Source organism: Pan troglodytes, chromosome 1 (genome assembly GCF_028858775.2).
Source record: "Pan troglodytes isolate AG18354 chromosome 1, NHGRI_mPanTro3-v2.0_pri, whole genome shotgun sequence".
NCBI classification, from domain to species: Eukaryota; Metazoa; Chordata; class Mammalia; order Primates; family Hominidae; genus Pan; species Pan troglodytes.
The window spans coordinates 84,280,629-84,303,184 of record NC_072398.2 but is presented as its reverse complement, the minus strand read 5'-3'; the positions used below and the strand labels follow the sequence as shown (position 1 = coordinate 84,303,184).

The 22,556-nt window shown below is 38.6% G+C and overlaps 1 protein-coding gene across 12 annotated transcripts in view; it reads left to right on the top strand.

Annotated features, from left to right (window-relative positions):
* Positions 1-22,556, top strand: part of PBX1 (PBX homeobox 1) — a 326,500-nt gene that overhangs the window by 250,013 nt on the left and 53,931 nt on the right. For 8 of the 12 annotated variants that reach the window (XM_009436875.5, XM_003308583.6, XM_009436864.5 and 5 more), the window contains 3 exons: positions 2,516-2,675; positions 10,598-10,710; positions 12,059-12,148. In XM_009436875.5, coding sequence (XP_009435150.1) covers positions 2,516-2,675; positions 10,598-10,710; positions 12,059-12,148 — 363 coding nt within the window. The remainder of the gene's footprint in view (positions 1-2,515; positions 2,676-10,597; positions 10,711-12,058; positions 12,149-22,556) is intronic. The other 4 variants (XM_009436895.5, XM_024349811.3, XM_009436891.5 and 1 more) reach the window with 1 other exon arrangement.

The following is a 22,556-nucleotide window of genomic DNA, read 5'->3' as shown; positions in this document are numbered from 1 at the left end:
GTCATAGGAGGAGCATTAAGCAAGGAGCCTATTTTTGACAAGAGTCAACTGTGGGATCCTAGGGAACTCACTCTTTCTTTTTGGATCTTAGTTGCCCCATTTACTAATCATGGTTTGTTGGATCACATGATTTATTAAATCTTTCTCCTAATTCCCAAAGCCAGGGAATACCTCTTGGGCTGTATAATTATTGTCTTTTTTTGAAGTCACAAATTCTTTTGAAATCTACTAAAAGCTATTGATTTCCCCCATGACCCAAAACAAAGATATGTTGCCCACACACCCAAATCCATCTGAAATCCGCCTATTGACTGTATCTCCCCAGATCCCTAAAGAGCCCTTTTTCTATACCAGAGCTACTCTAAGTGTGATCCACAGAATGCAGCATCAGCATCCCCTGGGAGCCTGTTAGAAATGTAAATTCTTGAGTGTCACCCTAATTCTGAATCAGAATCTTTGAGGGTGAAATCTATAATAGAAATTTGTTTTAACAACTTCCCCATGAACACTTAACTTTGAAAAGCAATGTTCTATATGCTTTATCTGAGTGATCTTTTCCATGCTCGCAGCTACAAATAATACCTCCATTTGAATACCTAATGGAACTTCTCCCCTGCAGCACCAAACTCATAAATTTTACTTCCTAATGGACTTCATCATGGCTCTGCCCAGAGGTTCTTCAAAATTAACTTGTTCAAAATGTGGATCAAACCCTTCCTATAAAACCTACTATTCTTTCTGTATTTCATGTCTCCTTCTGTGTCTGTTATCTATACATCCCTAGTGCCTAACGTGTATTAGGCTGTTAGTCCATGACTGTTGAGTAATTAGTTCATTCATGATAACACTCATTGTATACATTGTCCAAATCATTGTCTGTTGGACAATGCAGGAAGTCCCTGAACTGACCTAGCACCTTCCTACCAGTTCCATTCTTGTCATTTAGAAGGGAATCATTCCCACAACATGTCCCCTCTTTACCCCCTTCAGCTCATATTTTTTTTTACATATAATTGGACCTCAGGTATTTCTTCTTCAAAAGTCCTACCAAATTATCTTCATCTTTTTCCCTTTTCTTTCAGCTTGTGCAGTTATCTGAGAAAAAAAATCTCCTTACCTTTTTTCTTCTTTTCCTATCCCATAAATCAAAAAGCAACCATAATTATGACCGATTCCTATGAATAGTGAAAGTTATATCAAGAAAAACATAAATTTCAAAGTGAAACTAGATATGCAGTGATCCTGAAATACACCCAAAAGTGTCCTTCCTCCTCCAGTTTACCTCTTTTTCTGTAGACATCAGTATTTACAATAAATAAAGCATTTTCTTATTGAATTTTTTTCTCTTTTGTTTAATATTGTGGTGGTACAGACTGATTTTTTTTAAAAAAAGAAAGCCTTGGCATTTCTGCTATAGTATAAACTGTATAAGCCTTTCAGTGCTATCCTTATAAGATGTTTTAAGTTTGTTAATGCGTTTAAAAAATTAAGTATAGTTTTGCAACAGTTTTCTTTATCTGCCGTCGTTGGGAGTTAAATATAAATAATACGTAAGCTGTGGTACATGTGGGATCAACTCCCCCTTCCCTCACCAGATTCATAGTTTGTTTTGTAATTATATAAAAACCTCGACATTTTAGTTCAAAATCATATCTGGAATGTGGGATATAAAACTTTCCTTCCCCGGGCAGGAATTATGGGGGTAAAACTTGAATTTAACTGTGTCTCCACTTGTGTCTGGCAGAGGTCTTGGTATGAAGGGAGCAGAGGTACCAGATCAAGCCAAGACACCTGCAGCGAACCACATGAAGGAAATAAATTAACAAATGAAAGTAAATTAGGTTTATTGTGTCTGCTGGCTTTAACATTTAAACCCTAGAATTCAAGGGGATAATCATTTGTATGCTACAGTTTTTCCTTATGTAGATAACGCTAAGCTTTACACAAAATAGTCAGTGAAATCTGGTAGATTGAATTATATTGATCCTAAGGTCTATAGTGACATACAGCCAAGAATCTCAGTCCACATTAAAGTTATGTAACTTCTAAAAATTTGCAATTAATCTATCACACGAAAGCACCTATATGGACATTTAAAGGTCTGTGTATCTTGATGGCATCAAGCCAGCTTTCACATTGATAAATGCTAGGGGCATTTCTCCTGAAATGTTAGGTATATTTTAGTGTCATAACTGAAGACGTAAGCAAATTTAAAATGCTTGCTCTAAATTAAAAGGGTTCTAGCTTAAATGAGCAGCTCCTTTATAGGAAGATTTTTGTCACAGCGGTTTTGCTAAATTTTAGTTATATTAAACAAGAGAATCGCATTTTATGTAGTTGTCCTTTTGAAGCTCTTACTTCAGATCTTTTTACTGATGTTGCCAAATTATTAATATAAGTAGGATAAGACCAATTAGCTTACCTCTTCACCTCTCCCATAAAGCCTTTTTTTTCTTCTGCAATGTTTCTGAAGGATGAAATGTGAACTTTCTCATCTTCTCTTAAACTACTCTAGGTATCAAACTGGTTTGGAAATAAGCGAATCCGGTACAAGAAGAACATAGGTAAATTTCAAGAGGAAGCCAATATTTATGCTGCCAAAACAGCTGTCACTGCTACCAATGTGTCAGCCCATGGAAGCCAAGCTAACTCGCCCTCAACTCCCAACTCAGCTGGTTAGTTTTTTCTTTGATTGGGGGTGGGGGAAGGAATTGTTCTCCATTTTTATACTTGCTGTTCCTACACTGGGATTTTCTTTTAATTTGTTAGGCTTTTGATTGGTTAATTTCTGTATTTGATTGTATTTTTGGATGTTAATGTCACTTTGGGCTCTTTGTTTCATTTCCAAAGAGCAATCTGTTAGACTGTTTACAACGTAGGTTGTCTGGAGGTTTGCATTAATTTGTCTATTAAGTTAAGACCAAAGTAAATTGGTTAGCTTGAAGAGACCTCTAAATTCTCCTCTCAGGGATATCAATAAATAAGTTAGACATAGTGCTTAGAGATAGTCTATTGGGATTCTGTCATTTGGCCTGTTTTATATAAAGCTTTTATCCTTGTCAGTTTTGCTGTTCCAACAACATAATGTCTGGGTCACCTATTAGCATGCATTCTATGCAGAAATATTTACTCTTCTAGCAAATATCTTATTAGAATGCTTTGGTATGCAAAACCAGGCTATGAATATTTCTATATATTGTTTATAGTTGTTGTTCTTTATTGTTTTTTGTTGGTCTTTATGATTATCGGTCATGAGCTATGTAATAGGTTTTGTTTCAGGAAATATGCATTATATCACTAATTTAAGAGTTTAGGTCAAAATACTATATTTTGGGGTGTGCCTTGTGTCATCAGTTCAGAATTTCTACATGTGAAAAAATGTAGTTAATAATGCAAAAAATATAACCTTTGTGTTTGTATGCTATGGAAGGCATGTGGTAATTTTTTTTTCCCTTTGGTAAAGGAAAGACAAGTATTTTCTCATTAAATAAGTTTGGTTTGACTTTGATTAGGGTGCACAGCTAAGAAAACTGATGATTCTAACTTAAAAGGTTACCAATTTAAATATGTTTGATCATAATATGATTACAAACCTAATGTCTAACATTTTTTAGAGTATGTGGTATCTTTGACCACAAAGCTTGTTTGTCCACTAAAATAAGTTTTCTTACAGTGACTCGTTACTGGAGAAATGTAGAGTTCCACAGACTGATGTCTTCTGTGAGCTTCCAGATGCACAAATTTGTTATGATAAGGTTCTCCAAGTCACTGGGCTATACCCAGCACTTCTTTTGTGGCCTTCTTTTATCTAAATGGAATCATGCATGAAGAGTAGCCTGGGCTTTTTCAACATGAATATAATAAAACAATGTAGAATTCAATCCAGTTTTAATTTTTCCAGCACTGTAGGTTAGATTCCTATGAGGAGCATATTTCCTTTTTGAGAAATACTTTGTTTTTTTCTTCCTCCATCATGGTGTGATTGACAAGGGATCAAAGCTAACAGGTTCAATAACCAGAGAGAGTTCCATCTTCTCCATCTGGTCAATGATTAAGAATTTCAGACCCAACAACACCAGTTGAACTGTGCTGCTAGGCAGACATTTTCACTTGTCTCTTTGGAAGAAGTACAATTCTGTCAACATTAGCAAAAATGCACTCAACACTCCTGCAAAGGTTATCATAATGCAAAACAGATATCAAAATGACTTTTTCCTGTCCCTGGTATATCTGCATCGCAGATGGCTTAGCATGATTTATGACTAGTCCTTAGAAGGGCCCTGTGGACTTTCTTCATTACTAAATTCGTAACTATTTATTCTTTCCTAAAGCCCTTAAAAGAGAAAAATAAGCATTTTAACCCTCTATTCTGTGTTTAAGAAATATGGTTGCCTCTTATGGAATGTCAGACTATGATTACAGTTTTCTAAGGAATTTTTTTCTGGTGGCTTAAACATCATGTGACTATTCTGAGCACAAAGTAAATTATTATGGAAAATTTGAGCTAAGCCTTCCAATTGTGCGTAAGTTGTTGGAAATAATCTGCACAGGAACCCCTTTGTAGTGCTTTTTCTAAAGTAGAGGCAAAAGAAAATACTATTGTATGTGTGCAATAGCATGGAATTTTAAAAGATAAACATTTTAACAGGAAAAGTTATAAATGGGCTTTTCTGTATTTTCTTTTGCTCTTAACCAACCTAAATCATCCACACAGGTAAAGTAGAACTTTAAAATGTTCAAACTTTTCACATAAGGTGTTTATTATGTTATGTACTTGCTCTTCAATAATTTGGAAAGATAAATGATAATTGAAATAAATTTTAAATAAGAGGTTAATATGTGAAAATATATTTTGGCAGAGTTTGAAGTCTAGAGTTGTAGAACCTAGGAACTTTTCATAACCTCAGTATTGAAGCAGAAGTTTTTTTTCAGAGTTTTACAAAATATAAGTACTCATTTCTATTGTAAAGAAATATATTTCTGGCTGGGTGCAGTGGCTCATGCCTGTAATCCCAGCACTTTGGGAGGCCGAGGCGGGCGGATCATGAGGTCAGGAGTTTGAGACCAGCCTGGCCAATGTGGTGAAACCCCGTCTCTACCAAAATTACAAAAATTACCTGGGCGTGGTGGCTTGCACCTGTAGTCCCAGCTACTCGGGAGGCTGAGGCAGAAGAATCCCTTGAACCTGGGAGGTGCAGATTGTAGTGAGCTGAGACCGCACCACTTACTCCAGCCTGGGCAACACAGCGAAACTCCAACTCCAAAAACAAAACAAACAAACAAACAAAAAAACCAAATATATTTCTTTGCAAGTAAATCCTCTTCTTGCTAGAGGCTTCTGTATGGAGAACAGCACTTCAGTAAGATTACTTCCAAATATTTCTATTTATTGATATGTTCCATGTCTCCTATCTTCTTAAGCATAATTTTTTTTTAAATCACTTAAGACTAAAACCCGGGGGGATTAGCAAGCATTTAGAGACATTTAGCATGCTTCATAGTTTATACCAGCAAAGTTAGACAAAAAGTTAGACAAAGAGGAAGAATAGAAGGAAGGAGAGAAAGTTAAATTTTGAAAAAAGAAAGCAAAAATAGGGGCCAGTTGAAGCACTGGTTAAAACCTGGGGTCTATAATTCTTCTGTAGTGGCCTAGAGTAATGCATTCTTAATTTCTTAATTTCGATGAGATTATAAAACCTCAGAAAAATGAGGCCCTTTCAAGAAGCTTGGATTATCTTCTGCAGAGGATTTTAACATCCAAGAAGAAAGAAATTGACTTGTGCATTACAGATGTTCACTGTGGCATGCCATCAGCGTTGAAATTATATCACATTCTGTGATTAGATCAGTGGTAGTGGGCTTACTGAAGCTCAGAACCCCAAGATTGGAATTCTTTTGCTTAGCTGTGTGTTTGTGTCAAGGACAACAGCAAATTCAACCATGAAAGTTCTTCCTCTAGCACTATTTTAGTCAATGGCAAGCCCATATACATAATCTTGTAATACCCCTGTATTAGTCCATTCTCACACTGCTATGAGGAAATGCCTGAGACTGGGTAATTTCTAAAGGAAAGAGGCTTAATTGACTCAGGTTAGCATGGCTGGAGAGGCCTCAGGAAACTTGCAGTCATGGCAGAAGGTGAAGGGGAAGCAAGGCAGCTTCTTCATAAGGCAGCAGGAAGAAGTGCCGAGTGAAGTGGGGAAGAGCCCCTTATAAAACCATCAGATAGATCTTGTGAGAACTCCCTCACTATCACAACAGCATGGAGGAAACTGCCCCCATGATTCAATTAAGTTCACCTGGTCTCTCCTTTGACCTGGGGACCGTGGGGATTATGGGGATTACAATTCAAGATGAGATTTCGGTGGGGACACAAAGTCTAATCATATCAACCCCTAAAAAGAGGTTTGGTGTTTTTCAGGATTGATGAAAGGTTATTATATTAAAACTCAGAGCCTTCATGCCCTATGAGAAGTTTTTATATAATACACACAGAGAGAAGGTAACACATCCAGAGAAGTTGACTAAAACTTTAGTAAATCCACAGGAATTCTTATAATTTTGTTTTTTAAAACCAGGTGAAAATATTTATCCCACTGATGTTTTATATCATGTCTTTCTTAGTATGATTCTCCTCTTTATTTTTGATTGAAGAGTGAAAACAATTTGTCCTGGAATTGGAACTCTACAACCTTGAGATACATACCTATTGAAGGGTTTTCACATTCAACCAGACAACACTTTACTCTTTTGTTTTGTCCCACGTAGAAAGTAACAATGAATTTTGGAATTCACAAAGGGAAATGGAAAAGCAAGCATGCATGGGACATAATTTAAGCTTACATCTTGTAAAAAGGGCCTATCCTTTGAGCTCCCAAATGGTATGAGAGTCCAATCTAATCAAGCTGAATCAGGCTGGCCACGTAATCTGTCTGAAGTCTTGATTTCTAAACTACAGAAAATGGCAACTACTTCATTAAAATACTGTAAGGAATATTGAGTGAATACATTTAAACACTGAATTCCTTAAAAGGAAAAAGTAAATCCGTTCTTGCTCTAGGTCTTTTGTTCTCATCTAGGGGCAAATTTGTACTCCCAGGGGACATTTGGTACTATCTGGAGCTATCTTTGGTTGTCACAATTTTGAAGGGAGGTTGTTATTGGCATCTATTGGATAGAGGATAACCATTGTAGGGCTAACCAGCCTACAATGCATAAGATAATCTCCCACAATAAAGAATATTTGGCCCAAAATGTCAGTAGCAACAAGGTTGAGAGATCCTATTCTAGGTTTAAGCTTTATCATTATTATTATTATTATTATTATTATTTTTGGATTATGAAGTTAACTGATTTTTTTTATTTTTTTTTGCTTTTAATTTTTTTTGTTTTTCTTTAACAAATTTAAGTCTCCTGAAGATTCTTTAGAGTAGAAATGCAATTTTCTGGAACTTGTCTGATGAAAATGGATGTGGACACATTACCACATCATGATGTCTGCCCAAGAAAATGCATTATAATCATAAGTGATCCATTATTTCTTCTCTGCCTAGTTGAGTGTAGATTTAGTTCTGCACATGCCCCAAATGTCTGGGTGGCAGTTTAAATGAGCTGCTTGCCTTCCTTCCCAAACCAAATTCAGAACCTTTTAACTGACAACCACATCTTAAAATGTGCTTCTAGTAGTAGCTGATGGCTTCAAAACAGCCTGCAGGTAAGGTTTCTGAATGATCTTCTCAGCAAGCCAAGTCTTTCTGTTTCAGTTCTTTGAGAATGCCACAGCACCTCCAAGAGAGCCCATTCACTATTTGTCAGTGGATCGTGTGCTTCCCAGGAGGTTATCCATTCCATGATAAATTCTTTCCAACTTGCAGTGCTGGGTAAAGAACATGTCCTCCCCTTGTAGTTCAGATGTTTTTGTGGACTTCTGTCTGCTTTATTGTGGTGTTAGTGGCACCTGGTCTCTTCCCTCAGCACAGTCAGTGCTTCTAGATACTTATCAGAGAGTGAGAAGCCATGGTAATATTGTACATGGGTGTACAGACACAATGAAATGCTGAAACAGCACAGCCAAGAGCACAAGGGACTGTTTCTTCAATTACTGCTCTGATACAAATGCACTTGTATATGAAGTACATTTATATATGCATATTTATCTCTGTGTACATTAGGCAGCCAGACATACTTACAGTTTATGCACATGTATTTTTTAAATCACCTGTGTCAATTGCAATGTGTATCTTTTAAATGACACATTCCATGCCTTCGTGGTTCCATGGATGCCACGTCATTGGACATCATGTAGCCCTTTGGGGGTTTCTCCCATTTCTAAGTTTGTGTACTAATTTCCAGAAAAACACTGGTCAAACTTATAGTCCTTATGTTTAGGCTAGATTTACCACAGTGGAACCAGTGGAATCTGGGTGGTGCCAGGATGGACCTTAAGGTTGACTCTCTGGATGATGAGACATCATCTAGAGACGATGGGAGAGAAGTAAAATACGTGAGCCTGAAACTGAACACTCTGGGGAGTTGGGTGGGGGAGTCTGATGACATATAACAAATTATAATTTGGGTTCTTGGAGCTGATTCTTCTTGGTTCTGATGACATCTAAATGCAAGCATGTATTGTAATACATTACAAAATGACTTTTATTATTTAGGTTATATCTGTGATTACAAAAAATATTTGAGAGGGATAGAACTAGTATATAGAGATATTATATATCTACACGTGAGAATGTGATCTGTGCCACACATTGTTTCATTCATATGTTCAGGAAGACAGTTTCAAAGATAGGTCCCATATTAATGGAAGGAAGTTACAGACCAAAGGCTTTGTCCCACTGACTGGGTATAAGCCACACCTGGCCAGATCTTACACTTGTTTTGCTAAGGCCCTACCTTTCTAATTCCTTTCAGATAAGCTAAACAGAGAAATGTGGGCCAGATGAGACAGGACAAGTCGCAGAGCTATGGAGATGGCATAGTCCTTTGGTTGATGCTTGAGTCCTCCTCTAACCCCCAAAGAAAGCATTTATTTTTTCCTGGGAAAGAAGGAATGAGAAGGGAGTTAGGTGGAGGATTGTTTTATTTAGTAAAATAGGTTTTTTTTGCATGCAAATGAACATCCCACAGGACAAAGAAAATTTGAGTTTTTTTTTTTTTTTTTTTAATGTGGAGTTGTCCCCAGGTTTATAAATCATCTGCTTTCTCTAAATGGCTCTTGCCTTTAAAGTATGAAAACACCATGAATAGCCTAGATAGATACCATAAATAAACAGTGCATTGTGTCAGAGTTTAGAGTTCATCATTTGTTAAGTGGTCCTTCTATGGGGAAAAAAATGTCCTCTCTTCTGCTTAGCTGCACCTCTTCATGTGGGGCAGGAAAGCTCTCAGAGCTCAAATCCCTACCTTAGGAGAAAAGAAAAGTGTCAGAGCTGAGGCATGAATCATTGTTGGGTGATTCCACACTGATGATGGCTGTCTCAGAATATGAGGGCAAGAGCACAATTTGAGCAATATAGGGTTGGAAATAATAGAGTGCAACTGACCTGGGTCCCTAAGGTCTTTCCTTTTCCAGGCTAATGTCATGTTTTAACCAAACCTTGCACGTTGAGCTTTCTTTCCTAATGCGCTGAGCTGCACGATGACTTCAGAATAATATTAAGCTTTTGCAAGCCCTTATGCTTAGGTTGAATGTGGGCTAGGTTCACCGCAGTGGAACCAGTGGAACCTGGGTGGTGCCAGGATGGACCTTAGGCTAACTCGCTGGATGATGCTTCCATCCCTGGGAGGTGAAAAGCAGATGGCTAATGGCCCTTCTTGAGGCCCACTTATTATTATTATTACTATTATTATTGTTAGCAGCAATGTTTCATATTTTATGCATGCTTGAGAATTCCTGGCCCATTATTTTGTTTTCTCTGTAGTCACAGGTGGCAGAGAAGGGTAGATCACTCCCACATATTCTTACAGTCCTCAAGTATCCTTGGGCTGTTGCCACCCTGCGAGAAATTTCACCTTCATTTTAGAAATTAAGAATGTCAATAGACCCATATCATAGAGCCACTCCTAGTATGTGACATTGCCTTCATGCACTCCCTCCCAGGTGCTGCTCCTCACAGGGGAGGGGATGGTTTAGCAATGACATATTTAGAATCCAGTTGAATAGTTTATGTGCTCTATCATGGTGGCAGAAGTACCATTGACCAGCCCATAGCCTCCATCTTGTGGTCCCCTGGCCAACCCTAGAATTTTAGAGGCATAGAAGAGAGATCCTAGGTCTAGAGACTACAATCCAAATAGACTAAGTTGGGAAGAATAAATGTTCCCTTTCTCGGCTTGAAGTTGCTAAGGGGAAGCAGTTCTGTTGACAACTTGCAGTAAGGTATGGCTTCACATAACATAAACAATATGCACCCTTTATTGCTTGCTCTGTTCTTCATGCTACTAACCAGACTCTGTTGATGTTATTTTTATTTTAGTTTTTATTTGGGGGGGTTGCTTTGCATGTCATTCTTCCTCTTGGCTGTTAGTTGCGGGGTTTGAGCCTTTTCCTTTCTGTGATTCAGGTGCCTCACTCTTTCCTTTCCAGGTTCTTCCAGTTCTTTTAACATGTCAAACTCTGGAGATTTGTTCATGAGCGTGCAGTCACTCAATGGGGATTCTTACCAAGGGGCCCAGGTTGGAGCCAACGTGCAATCACAGGTAGGGACCCAGCCAATATGTCGCCAGGTGAATGCCTTAGAGTCCAAGAGCCCTCAGTTGTATTGGACTTCCTGCTTCTGTCCAGAGAGAGAGAAAAAAACAGATCAGAACCAAAACCTTACCAACGACCGAACCAAAATCAAGACAACCATTGTCATGGGGAATCTCGTCCACACTTTGTGAATGCATTTGGCTCTGGCTTTTCAGTTGTACCGGGAAGGCAGGAGAAGAACAGTAAGCACAGGGCAAGGTGACCGAGACACATCAGGCAGGTGGAACCAGCATATTCTTTATTCACCAAAGGGAAAAGGAGGAGGTGTTCAGGATGTTACCTCAATTTCCAGGTCTCCCTCTCATGTGTTGGTTTCTCCTGCTCAATATTTACCATATAAAGAGGCAATTAACAAGCAAGCAAATATATTACTATCTGACGTTTTCATTTTAAGCTTTAAAAACACCCAGCCAGGTTGACTAAATTCATTTCTTAGTCATCCTTGAGGTCAAGGGACTTGAGTTTCTGGTGATGAGTAGAAGTCCACATTGGGAAGCAAAATCAAGCCATGTGATATCAAATTTTAGTGTTCCATAGTAAGCAGATTTCCTTCATGATACTTGAAGAAGCCATCCTACTACCTCAGCATGAAACATGTTGTGAGAGGGTAAAGTAGTATGCTGTGGGTCAGAATTATTAGGGAAGTTCTGAGCCATGTCAGTCTAGTTTCCCACCCTGCATGTGGAACAAGAAGCATTACAAGCCCGGAACAGACCAACTGGTCAGCGATTCACCCCTTTCTTGAGAAACATTGCCTGGAAACCAGTTTGAAGTGATATGGTCAGGCTTTGGTCAAGTGACTAAACAACTGGCCATCACTTAAGTCCTTAAAAAATACAAGGTCTCAATCAAGTACTGCTCTCTCTGTGAGATGGCTGCCCAAACCCCTCTAAACAGAACCTTTGTTTTTATAGGATACCCAGCAAAGGAACAGCTGTATAGGATGACCTGTAGGGAAGAAAAATGGGGAGAAAAGAAAATTCCTTCATGCTTTCCCCTCCAGCTCCCTCTATCATCCTAATCCTTACCATCTCATGCAGACTTGTTGAACTAGTTTCAATGTGGAGATCCCAGTTTTCTTTTACCATTTTACTGTCTTGCTTACTGAACTCAGAATTCTTTATGGATTGGCATACGGAGGAAGCTAGCCTCCTCCTAATGGACTCTCCCAGGACAACTGTCTCCAAAATGATTGCATTAATATGGCATGCCCAAATGGTGGCCTGCCTGATGATGATCTGCCTCCCTTTTCCTACACCTCTCTGACTAATTTTCTGTTATTGTTCATCTGTTTAGGTGGATACCCTTCGCCATGTTATCAGCCAGACAGGAGGATACAGTGATGGACTCGCAGCCAGTCAGATGTACAGTCCGCAGGGCATCAGTGTAAGAAAACAAGCCCCCCCACCCCCTGCTTTGTTTTTATTCTTTCACTGCCAATTATTTCAAAGCCATAGGGCCCAGAATGCCACTTAGTAGGGCTTATCTTAGCTTTACGGTCACCTAGTTTCTTGTTTCTGTATCGGTCATGCCATCGGCAGCATTCTACCCACAAAAAAAGTGGCGATTGGGCAGGCTTCATGCAGGCAGCTGGCGTCTAGGGCTGTCAGACGCAATCAGTGTTTGCATGGCACCTGCGGCCACATGCGTTCAGCTAGAGGAGCTGCTAAACAGGTGACACCTAGTACAACAGTGGTAGGAAATGTGACCACAAGCTGGGGCCTGGGAACCTGGGAGATGAAACCAGTAGCCAAAATCCATTGCATCCACGTCTGTGGTCTGAAACAAAAAAATACTTTTTTTCAATCTGTCTATGGACGATTAAAAAGAAAATTAACCCAGAAGCTGGGTATGTAGACGGGATGGGGAGGGGTGCAGACCATCTTCTACTTGTTCTTGGGTGCGCTGGCGGCTCCTGACTAGCATGAAAATTCATAGCGACAAGCTATGTCGCACAGAGTGAAATCGATCAGACAGACACAAGGAGAACCGAGTGTAGATTTGGGACAGCAATCCAACTTGATTTCTCAGATCAATCGTCTGCTTTCTCAGCAGCGGTGACAGCAAGCTGGGACAAGAGGGCAGCCTGGAAAAGGAGGCTGTTTTTTAGATCAGGGATGATTCCTGGGCTTTTAGAGGTCACAGGAGGCTTGAGTAGAACTATTGGCGCTTAACTATTGAAGAAAGGTTTGGGTGGTGGGTAGTGATCATTTTTTATTGTTTGTTTCTGTTGCTATGATTAAAGTAAATGAGGGATCGAAGGAAGAAGAGTTAGGCATGATTTATTAATGTAATCTATACTAATGGAGATATAATGTCTGCGGTGAAGGAGGTGATGGCCTCTTCAACTGCATTGGTCAAGTCATACATGATTCTGTCTGGTTTGGGAGGATTAAGAGAATATCGGTTATTTCTCAGATCAGATGAGGAATGATTGAACACATTAGGAATTCTTACCTCATAAAAGAGAAAATTTGGGGGTTACATAGTAGCGTAAGGCATGCTAACACTATTAGATTCATCATGAATGATCTAAAGGGGTTAGGATAGGATAGGACTACTGAGTAGTGGATTCAGAGAAACAGGTTTCACTTCAACATCTGATGGACCTTTCTCACAGTAAGAGTCCTCCAAAGAAGGGGTTGGCTGCCCTTAAGTGTTGCCCATCATTGGAAAATTCAAACATGGCTTGGCTAGCTGCTTGGTAAGGATGTTGCAGAAGGAAGTCAGGCAGCAGATTTTGATTGTCTTGGTGACTTTTAAGGCCACTTACATTAGGGAGTCTTTATTTTCTACCTTTTTGAGGCAGAATCTCCTCTTGAGTTTACACAATATTTATCAAGTCTTCTCTGGAATGGAAGGAGAGAAGTCAAAGTTAACCCTGTTAAACATATTCTAGACAATCATTTTACTTTCTTGGAAGGATTTTTAGGACAGAGAGATTCTTCCCATCTTGTGCTTGTTCTAACTACATTAACTATTAGTACTGCATTGATGGCTGACTTACTGGGAAGACTGCTTGGAAAAATACAAGAAGCCATGGTGGGAAAGTGTATTCTCCAAAAGAATTCCGAATGAATGAAGTTGTTTGGATTTTGTCTGAGTGCAGGTTTATACACACATGCATTTATGTATTTCCTGAATCTTTTTGGGATATAAGATAAGTTTTTCCAGAGAAAGCTTTGCTCTGTGCGTAAGCAGGAGAGAAGAACATGAGGAAAGCACAAGAGTGTAGGGACAAGAACCTGGCCATACTCAAAAGGAACTGAAGGAAGTCCACATGACTGGGCAGGAAATGGGGCTGACACTGCTGTTATTTGGCGTCTTTCTTTCCTAATTGGGCAGCATAGAAGAGAGAGAGCAGCAGTCAGACTCTGGGGGGTAGGGGGGGGTCAACACTGACCCCTCTGACATCATCTGGTGGGCTGGGAATAATTTCTGAAATAGTGTAACCAAACATGTGCAGACAATTATGTCTGATGACATAAGCCCACCACAAAAACTGGGCCTGAAAATGCCACTTGAAAGAGTCTCTCACTTTGCATTAATTTTTTTTTCCATGAACTGTGGTTATTTTATTTCTGGGTCTTTAATATGCAGGGTAAATGAATCAAAGGCTGATCGTGATATGTTCTTTTGATATCAGTTTTAAATTGTGCCACCTGCAGGAGGCTAAGCTTGTTATAGTGAGATGTATTTTTAGATGGTGGTATTCGATGCTAAGACATGTGTGTATAGAGCAGGACAATGACTGCCAGCAGGAGAGAGAGAGGAGGGGAGACAAGAAGAGACAAGGACAGGAATGAAAGCTTTGAGCCAAGAAATAAAAATAAACAGTTCCTAACCCCAAAGCTGCAGTGGAATTCCCAGCTGGGCTCTGGATTGTGTTTGATTCGGTGGAGGACATTTTCTGGGCAGCGTTTATCTGCTCCCCTGGCTGGGCTTTCACAGCACCCATGTCTTATCCAAGCAGCATCTATTTTAAGCCCTGTAAAGTTCAGACCACTTGCCTTTAACTGACCACACAGCAATAGAATTGCAAGGTGCGGTGGTAGGAGTATTATAAAGGGAGTTGGGAGCTGCTAGTCCTAGTAACTCATGTGCCCATGGGCAAATATTGAATCTCTCTTCTAGAAAATGGGGACAGTAATTCCCACCCTTTATACTTACTTCAAGGACTGGCTTAGGGCAAATGAGAAAATAAGTCGGAAAGGGATTGGCAAAGCATAAATTATTCCACATGAATGCAGTATGAAATTTTGTAAGTGATAACTTTCTGATTTGACCTTTTTTCTCCTCTGATGTGAGCAGTTTTCTCAGTAGGTAGTTCCTAGTGAGGATAGGTTAGGACACATTTGTCACTTTTTTTTCTCTTCTGATGGAAAGGTGTGCTTTTGAGATGGATATAGTGTTATGCAAGGCCTAAAGACCCCCTTCCTTAGCCACGGTGAGAGTTAAATTATACCTCCTTAAGTACTTTGTGTTCTCATATGACAATGGGCAATACTTACTAAGCTTAGAGTGGCTCTAAGTAATGGAGGGAGATTATTCCTCTTCTCTGTCAATCAGACATACTTAAAGATCACTTAGCTATCACATTCTTTCCTATCCATTCTCACTGCCACCATCCTAGTTCTAGAAATAGTTCATTAACTAGACTATTGCCATAACTTCCTAATCACTGTTGCTGTCTTTAATTCCTCCTCTCTCCCACACACCCTCTGAATTTTGTCATTCGTTGCTCAGAAATCTATTGCCTACCCAAGCAAGCTCAAACCCTGAGTATGACATTCAGGGTCTCTTACATTTGGGCCCAGCCTTCCTGTCCTTCTACCTCATCCTCCTGTCATCAAAATAAACTCTGGATGCCATTCAGTATGGCCAGCTCATCTTTACCTCATTACCCATTTTTCCTCTTACATTTACTCATGTATGCCATCTACACAAATGTCCTTTCATTCCCACATCACCTCTCCATCCCACCCCACTATCCAAATCACACTTAGTCTCAAGCCCAGCTCCTCCTTCATGTCTTTCTTCTTCTTAGTCCTTCTCCCCCTCTTCTCTCTACTTTATCACAGACACACATTTTCTTTGCACTGTACATATATGCGCAGAAATTACCTCTGTGTCTTTCACTTCTGCCCATGTGTATGGTCCTAAAAATGCATGTTCTAGTTGCTCAAAACATGTTCATTGAATGAATAAATCAGGGAGGAGAAGAAAAGATGCTACTAAATTAAAAATTCATTTTAATGACCAATAGCCACATCTAGTGTACCAGCTATAAAGTATCTGATGAGAATTACTACTTTAAATGCTTATCCACAATTATACTGTCTTTAAGATCCAAAAATATCCTTAAGTCTTTCTTTTTGGAAAAAGTTTTTCAAACTTTCCGGCTGATGCATATTCTCTGAGAATAAGATTCAAATCAGCAGTAAGTGTGTGAATTTATATGGTGATGATATTGCAGAGATAATTATCCTCAGCAGTAGGATCATTCTTATTATGAATTTTGTAAAATTTCTTTCACTCCTCCTATCCTTAAAGAGTCCCTGTGTTTCTATACTAAAAGAATCCCTGTTTAAAAAAAGTATATATACCTGTTTGTAGGATAGCCATGCATGTAGCAACATAGCATTGTTTGTGGGATAGCTGTGCATGTAGCAACCTAACATTGTTGTAACTGGATTCTCATTGTTGTAATTGCCCTCCCTACTAGATGTGGTATTGGAACCTCCAAGGACAACCTGGAGGAAGGTGGAAGCAACTTGAAATTGGGAAACTTAGGTCCTTCTTGTGACTTTTCTTTTAAGGAGTCACTTCACCTCTGTGTTGTTGCTTCATCTGTAAAGTTTATTGAATAAGCAAACTGAAAGCTCTCTTTCAGCTCAACAGCTCTAGAATTCTACATTTATGATCTTTGATTCATTGTTAGCTCAAGGGACACCAGACTAAATTGTAGATCATCCCTCCAGAAAACTCTTTCATTAGAGTTAGTAACTTCTATTCTTTCTAGCCAACCCTAGTGTTCAAATTATATCTTGAAACCCAAATGGGAAGGAAGAAGTGCTCTCGTTACACAAACTTTTCCCTTTGAATTCCTTGGATATTTGTGATAGCAGAAAGCATTATTCTTTAGGGTAAACCTTTTTGTTTGTTTGTTTGTTTTCTTTTTTTTTGAGGCAGAGTCTCGCTCTGTCACCCAGGCTGGAGTGCAGTGGTGTGATCTCAGCTCACTGCAACCTCTGCCTCCTGGGTTCAAGCGATTCTTGTGCCTCAGCCTCCTGAGTAGCCGGGATTACAGGTTTGCACCACCATGCCCAGCTAATTTTTGTGTTTTCAGTAGAGATGGGGTTTCACCATGTTGGCCAGGCTGGTCTCAAACTCCTGACCTCAAGTGATCCTCCTGCCTCAGCCTCACAAAGTACTGGGATTATAGGTGTGAGCCACTGCACCTGGCCACTATATTTAATTGTTTTAAAATGTGGGTTATGGGAATGAATTTACTCCAGCCAGTCTTTGATGTAAATAGATACCCCTGTGGATTTTTCTTATTCAAAAGGTTTGGTGAAAATGGAAATAAGTGTCAGCATTATCTCTACAAAGGTAACATGCCGTTAACATCAATTTATGACACAAAAAAAACTCATTAATCTTGCTTTGTAATCATTATAGTAATAGAAAAATAGAGATGAAGCTTTTATCATTGTAAACTGTAACATAGGTGTTTTTGTTTTTTCTTTTCTCCCATGTTAGGTAAGGGGGAAAAAGGAACATTTACCAAGTAAATAAATAGAATATAAATCATTAGGACAAAAATAGCCTCCTATTTAAATGAACATATTTCAGACATTTGGATACCATGGGGATACTTAGTAATACTTGGCCACATGCCATAATTTTAATTTTTTCTTAACTATTTCTGAGAGACCTCCTTCCACTTAAAGTATATATTGGTAAGATGTTGCCACATGTGGAATTGTAAGGCTGGGAACTGAGGGTAATAATTAAAATTCGTATGCACATCTTTGAAAACTCATGTTAATTATACACAGTTTTAATTCTTCTATTTTACCAAGCTGAATTTGAATTTCAAAGGGATGAAAACATACCCAGATGTGCCCCCCAGTTGGTTGTCTTTGGGTACCTTCTGGTGCTATGACCAGGAACCTAGTGAACAGCCCCAAAACTGAGGGGTAAAGGTACCAAGGAAAATCGAGGGGTCTGAATGTGGCAGACCAGACTGTATAGTGTTTGAAGGCAGCAGAGATAGAGTAGATAGATGGACGCTAACAGCCTCACTTTCCTTCATGACAAAACTATTGGGAAACAGAGTAAGTAAGTGCCTTTCCTTCTTATAGGGCCTTTAAACCTAGCACCATAACAAACCTGAGACCAGAAAAACATTTTATTTCAGCCCACGATGATTGAAGAAGCAAAAAATATCCCAGTAATGTGATTTCATATGCAATCCAATGTTTTTCCCCAGCTCCCAAGTGAAAGCCCTTAAAAGTACAAATGAGGTCAGATCATTCAATGGCTTATTCATGCATTCATTTATTCATTTGCTTATTCATTCATTCACTCATTCATTCAATAAACATAAGCATTTTTTACCTTGAGGAATGAAGCTACATCATGGTACATCCAGGTCAAATTGGAGAAACTCTGATGTCAGTCAGGGTACATTTTCCCTTTTAGTCTCATTCAGCACTTTGTCTGGGATTGAATTTCCTGTTCCTAGAAGACTAGACCAAGGGAACTGACCAACTCTATAGCCTAGGAGGGAATTTGAAATTAAATTATATGACAGAAGGGGGGAATTTAGGACCAACCAGCAACAGTTTGAGAAAAGTACCAACCCCAACCAAATAGATATACCATGGACTTAATAATATAATAACAAGCGTTCTTTTGTAGAAATTGCTTCTCTCTTTGTAGAACTAGTTGCAATGAGTTATGATCTTAAACCTAGTGATATGATCACACTAAACAGTATCACATTTAGGCTGTGTGTGTTTGTGTGTGTGTGTGTGTGTACATGTACATTCCACTTTTGCCTGTGTGACTATGAACAAGTCAGTTTCTCTTGATAGGACTCAGTTTTCTGAATTCCAAAGAGGACAGTTGAGCTGGATTTTGTTTAGGGCATCTTCCAATGTCAGTTCCATTTATAAACAATTATTATTATTATTATTATTGTTTTTCCATTCCCAAGAAAATGCAAGATTGTGTTTTGGGGAAGATTCTCAACTGTGAGATGACAGCGTATGCTATGTTCCTTTCATTGCAATTGGTGTTTTATAGCATCCTGCCCAGCCCGGCCCACATTTGGCCCCGTAGCCATGCTGTCCTCAGGCTAGGATCTGGTTAGTTGTTCCAGACTCAAGTTGGTCCCTCCTTCTGCTCTGTGGAGAAAAATCACAACCTCAAAGGGATAGGTTTTTTTTTTTATGGTTGCTCCTGAAAGTGGCATGGTCCCTCTAGATGTCAGCAAATATTAAGGCAATTAAATAAGGCAAATTAATTGTGGGAAACATTAGCATTGATTTCTGAAGACAGTCTTCTTCTTGCTGAGTCTAGCCTCACCCCTTCTTGCCTTTTAGGAAGAGTTCCATGTTCTTAGACAAGCTTGTTTTCGGATAAAATATTAGACTTTTTTCTTAGAAAATCCCTTTGTTTTAAAATTGGTAATTTTTAAAAATCCCAGTCTCTGGCTACATTTGAGTTTGAGGAAATTCTTTTTCACGTCTCTAAATATGTTTCAATTTCATAGTATTAGTAAATAAGTAAATAAAAATGCCTTATTCCACAAATGTTTATTGAGATCCTTCTAATTTCCAGTACCAGGAATACACACATCAATAGGACATGGTTCTTATACTTCATAAAGTCATAGAAAGCAAAAAGAACTGGCAGTTATCTGGTTCAGTTATCTGATTCTCTGAAAGAGAAGAAATATACCAGCCAGTATAGTCAATATTATTTTCAAAAATTTGGTGAATGGCCATTGTAAGGTGTATTTACACACATATAATCATACTCCTATCAACTATAAATATATGAATTGCTTATAAGCGTGATTGACATTTGTTATTCTTACATAGATTTTGTGAGTGACTAGCAAAAGCTGTTCTTTGCTTCTAGAACCATGCTGTCCCAATATAACTTTTTGCATTGATGGAAATGTTCTATTTTAGCATTGTCCAATAAGTTAGCCTTTAGCAAAACATAGCTATTGAGCACTTGAAATATGGCTAGCTCGTTATCCTCAGCAAACTAACACAGCAACAGAAAACCAAACACCACATGTTCTCACTTATAGGTAGGAACTAAACAAAGAAAACACATGGGCACATGGGGGAACAACACACACTGGGGCCTGTTGAGGGGACGAGGGGAGGGAGAGCATCAGGAAGAATACCTAATAAATGCTGGGCTTAATACCTAGGTGATGGGTGGAACAAACCACCATGGCACACATTTGCCTATGTAGCAAACCTGCACTTCCTGCACGTGTACCCCAGAACTTTAAATAAAAGTTGGAAATTAAAAAAAAAAAAGTATTGGGCATGAGGTCCAAAAGAGAATTGGTATCAACTAAGTACCGTTAACATACAAGATATGACAATAAAGAATTAATACTGATTAGCTGCTAGATATGAAGATGCATACATATAAACAAGCACGTTTTTCAAAATAAACATTTTGAAACTAAAAAAAAAAGAAATATGGCTAGTTTGAAAAAGAAAATAAATGTTTAATTTTATTTAATTTAAGGTAATTTAAATTTTTCAGTAGCCACTTTTGGCCAGTGGCTACCATGTTGGCTAGTGAAGTTCTAGATGCTCTGCCGGTGATTTGGTAACTGTAACTTGGTAAAGTAAGTTAAAAGAATAAATGTGATGGTGTGCAAGAGTAATATAAAACTAGAAAATATAATTAAAAAATTTAGAATAGCTAGGAACTATGAAAAGTAGGAAGAAATAATTTACTAATCAACTACAAAGCATTAGCAGAATAAAATTGGCAGGAGAGTGATAAAATCACATGTAAATTGCAAAATGAAGGTTAAAATGAAGCCACCAAAGTCAGGTGACGGTGTTAGAGGTGTCACCATGCTGTGAAAACAGAGTAGACTTCTTAACACAAAACATAGAAAAGCATGCTTTCTGCTTAAATCAGCCTTTCCAAAAATAAATAGAGCTCTTTATTAAAAATTAACTATATATAAGAAGTGAACTCTGGTTATCATAATAATATGCTTCAAACTATGAAATAATATGGAGGAAGATTTAAAATATAAATATAGAAATACCTACATTTGTTATGGTTTTTTTGAAATAATTTTTCACTGTGTCAGCCACTAATTCTTCCAACCTAATAATTCTTCAAGCCCAAGCAGGACATGTCTTTGAACTCATCTTGAACTCTTTCTTTAAGTCTAAACCCTGTAGGGCTTACATAAGATAGAGTCTTTGTTTCAAGTCTCCCAGGTGGCCTAAGCCTTTGCTGGCAGCCTCTGCCTTGCCGTTTCTTCCTCCCTGCCCTGCTAGTCTATTCCAAGTGTAGTCTGCAGATCAACAACATTACCTGCGAGCTTGTGAGCCATGCAGAATCTCAGGCCCCGCCCAGACCTATTAAATCAGATGCTACAATTTAACGAGATCCCCTGGCAATTGTTAAGCACATTAAGTTTGAGAAGCTCTGCTCTAGTGTGTAAAGTCTACATGCTCTCTAGGGCTTACTGAAGAGAAGGAATTACATAGCTTTATTTGCATAAAGGATACCTTTTAAAATGTTTTCAACATTTTATTTAAAAAATTTTCAAACATATGGAAAACTGGAAAGAATTTTACAGTGAAATCAGTATTCTCACCACCTAGATTCTGTCATTAATATTTAACTCTACTGGCTTCGTCATATTGTCACCCTTTTATCCTTCTGTGCATCCATCAATCCATCTTGATTTTTTTTCATTCATTTCAAAGTAAATTGCAGACAACAGTACATTTTCTCCTAAGTAAATATCCTGGTACATATATCATTAACTAGAGTTCAATATTTATTTGCAGGATTTTTCTCTTCTGGAACAAAATTGTACACAATTAAATGTGCAAATCATAAGTATCCATTCTCTTGAAGGTTTTTTTTTTGTTTATTTTGTTTTTTGAGATGGAGTCTCGCTCTGTCACCCAGGTTGGAGTGCAGTGGCGCGATCTTGGCTCACTGCAAGCTCCGCCTCCCGGGTTCATGCCATTCTTCTGCCTCAGCCTCCCAAGTAGGTGGGACTACAGGCGCCCGCCACCATGCCCAGCTAATTTTTTGTATTTTTTAGTAGAGACAGAGTTTCAGCGTGTTAGCCAGGATGTTCTCGATCTCCTGACCTCGTGATCCGCCCGCCTCAGCCTCCCAAAGTGCTGAGTCTCTTAAGTTTTAACAAATGTAATACACTTGAATATAAATTTCCTACCCTTTGTTTTCTTGTGTCTACCTCATTCCTATAGTTTACAAAACAAAATAAGAAGGAAATGGAAGGACAGGGCACATAGTTGTCCACAGAATAGTCTGTTCTTTTCCCAGCAGCCAGGGGCTCCCTCCCTTCCACGTCCTACCCTCAGTCCCTCATTCTATCTTATAGCCAAGCATTGCTAGAAAGGCCAATTTAAATCAAATGAGATGGTTTATTCTACACTTGTCTCATGTTCTGATACGGTGAGCCTGCTTTTAAAGGCTTGTATTCAACTTATATTCACATTTCAATGAGAAAAGTTTTTGAGATATATAA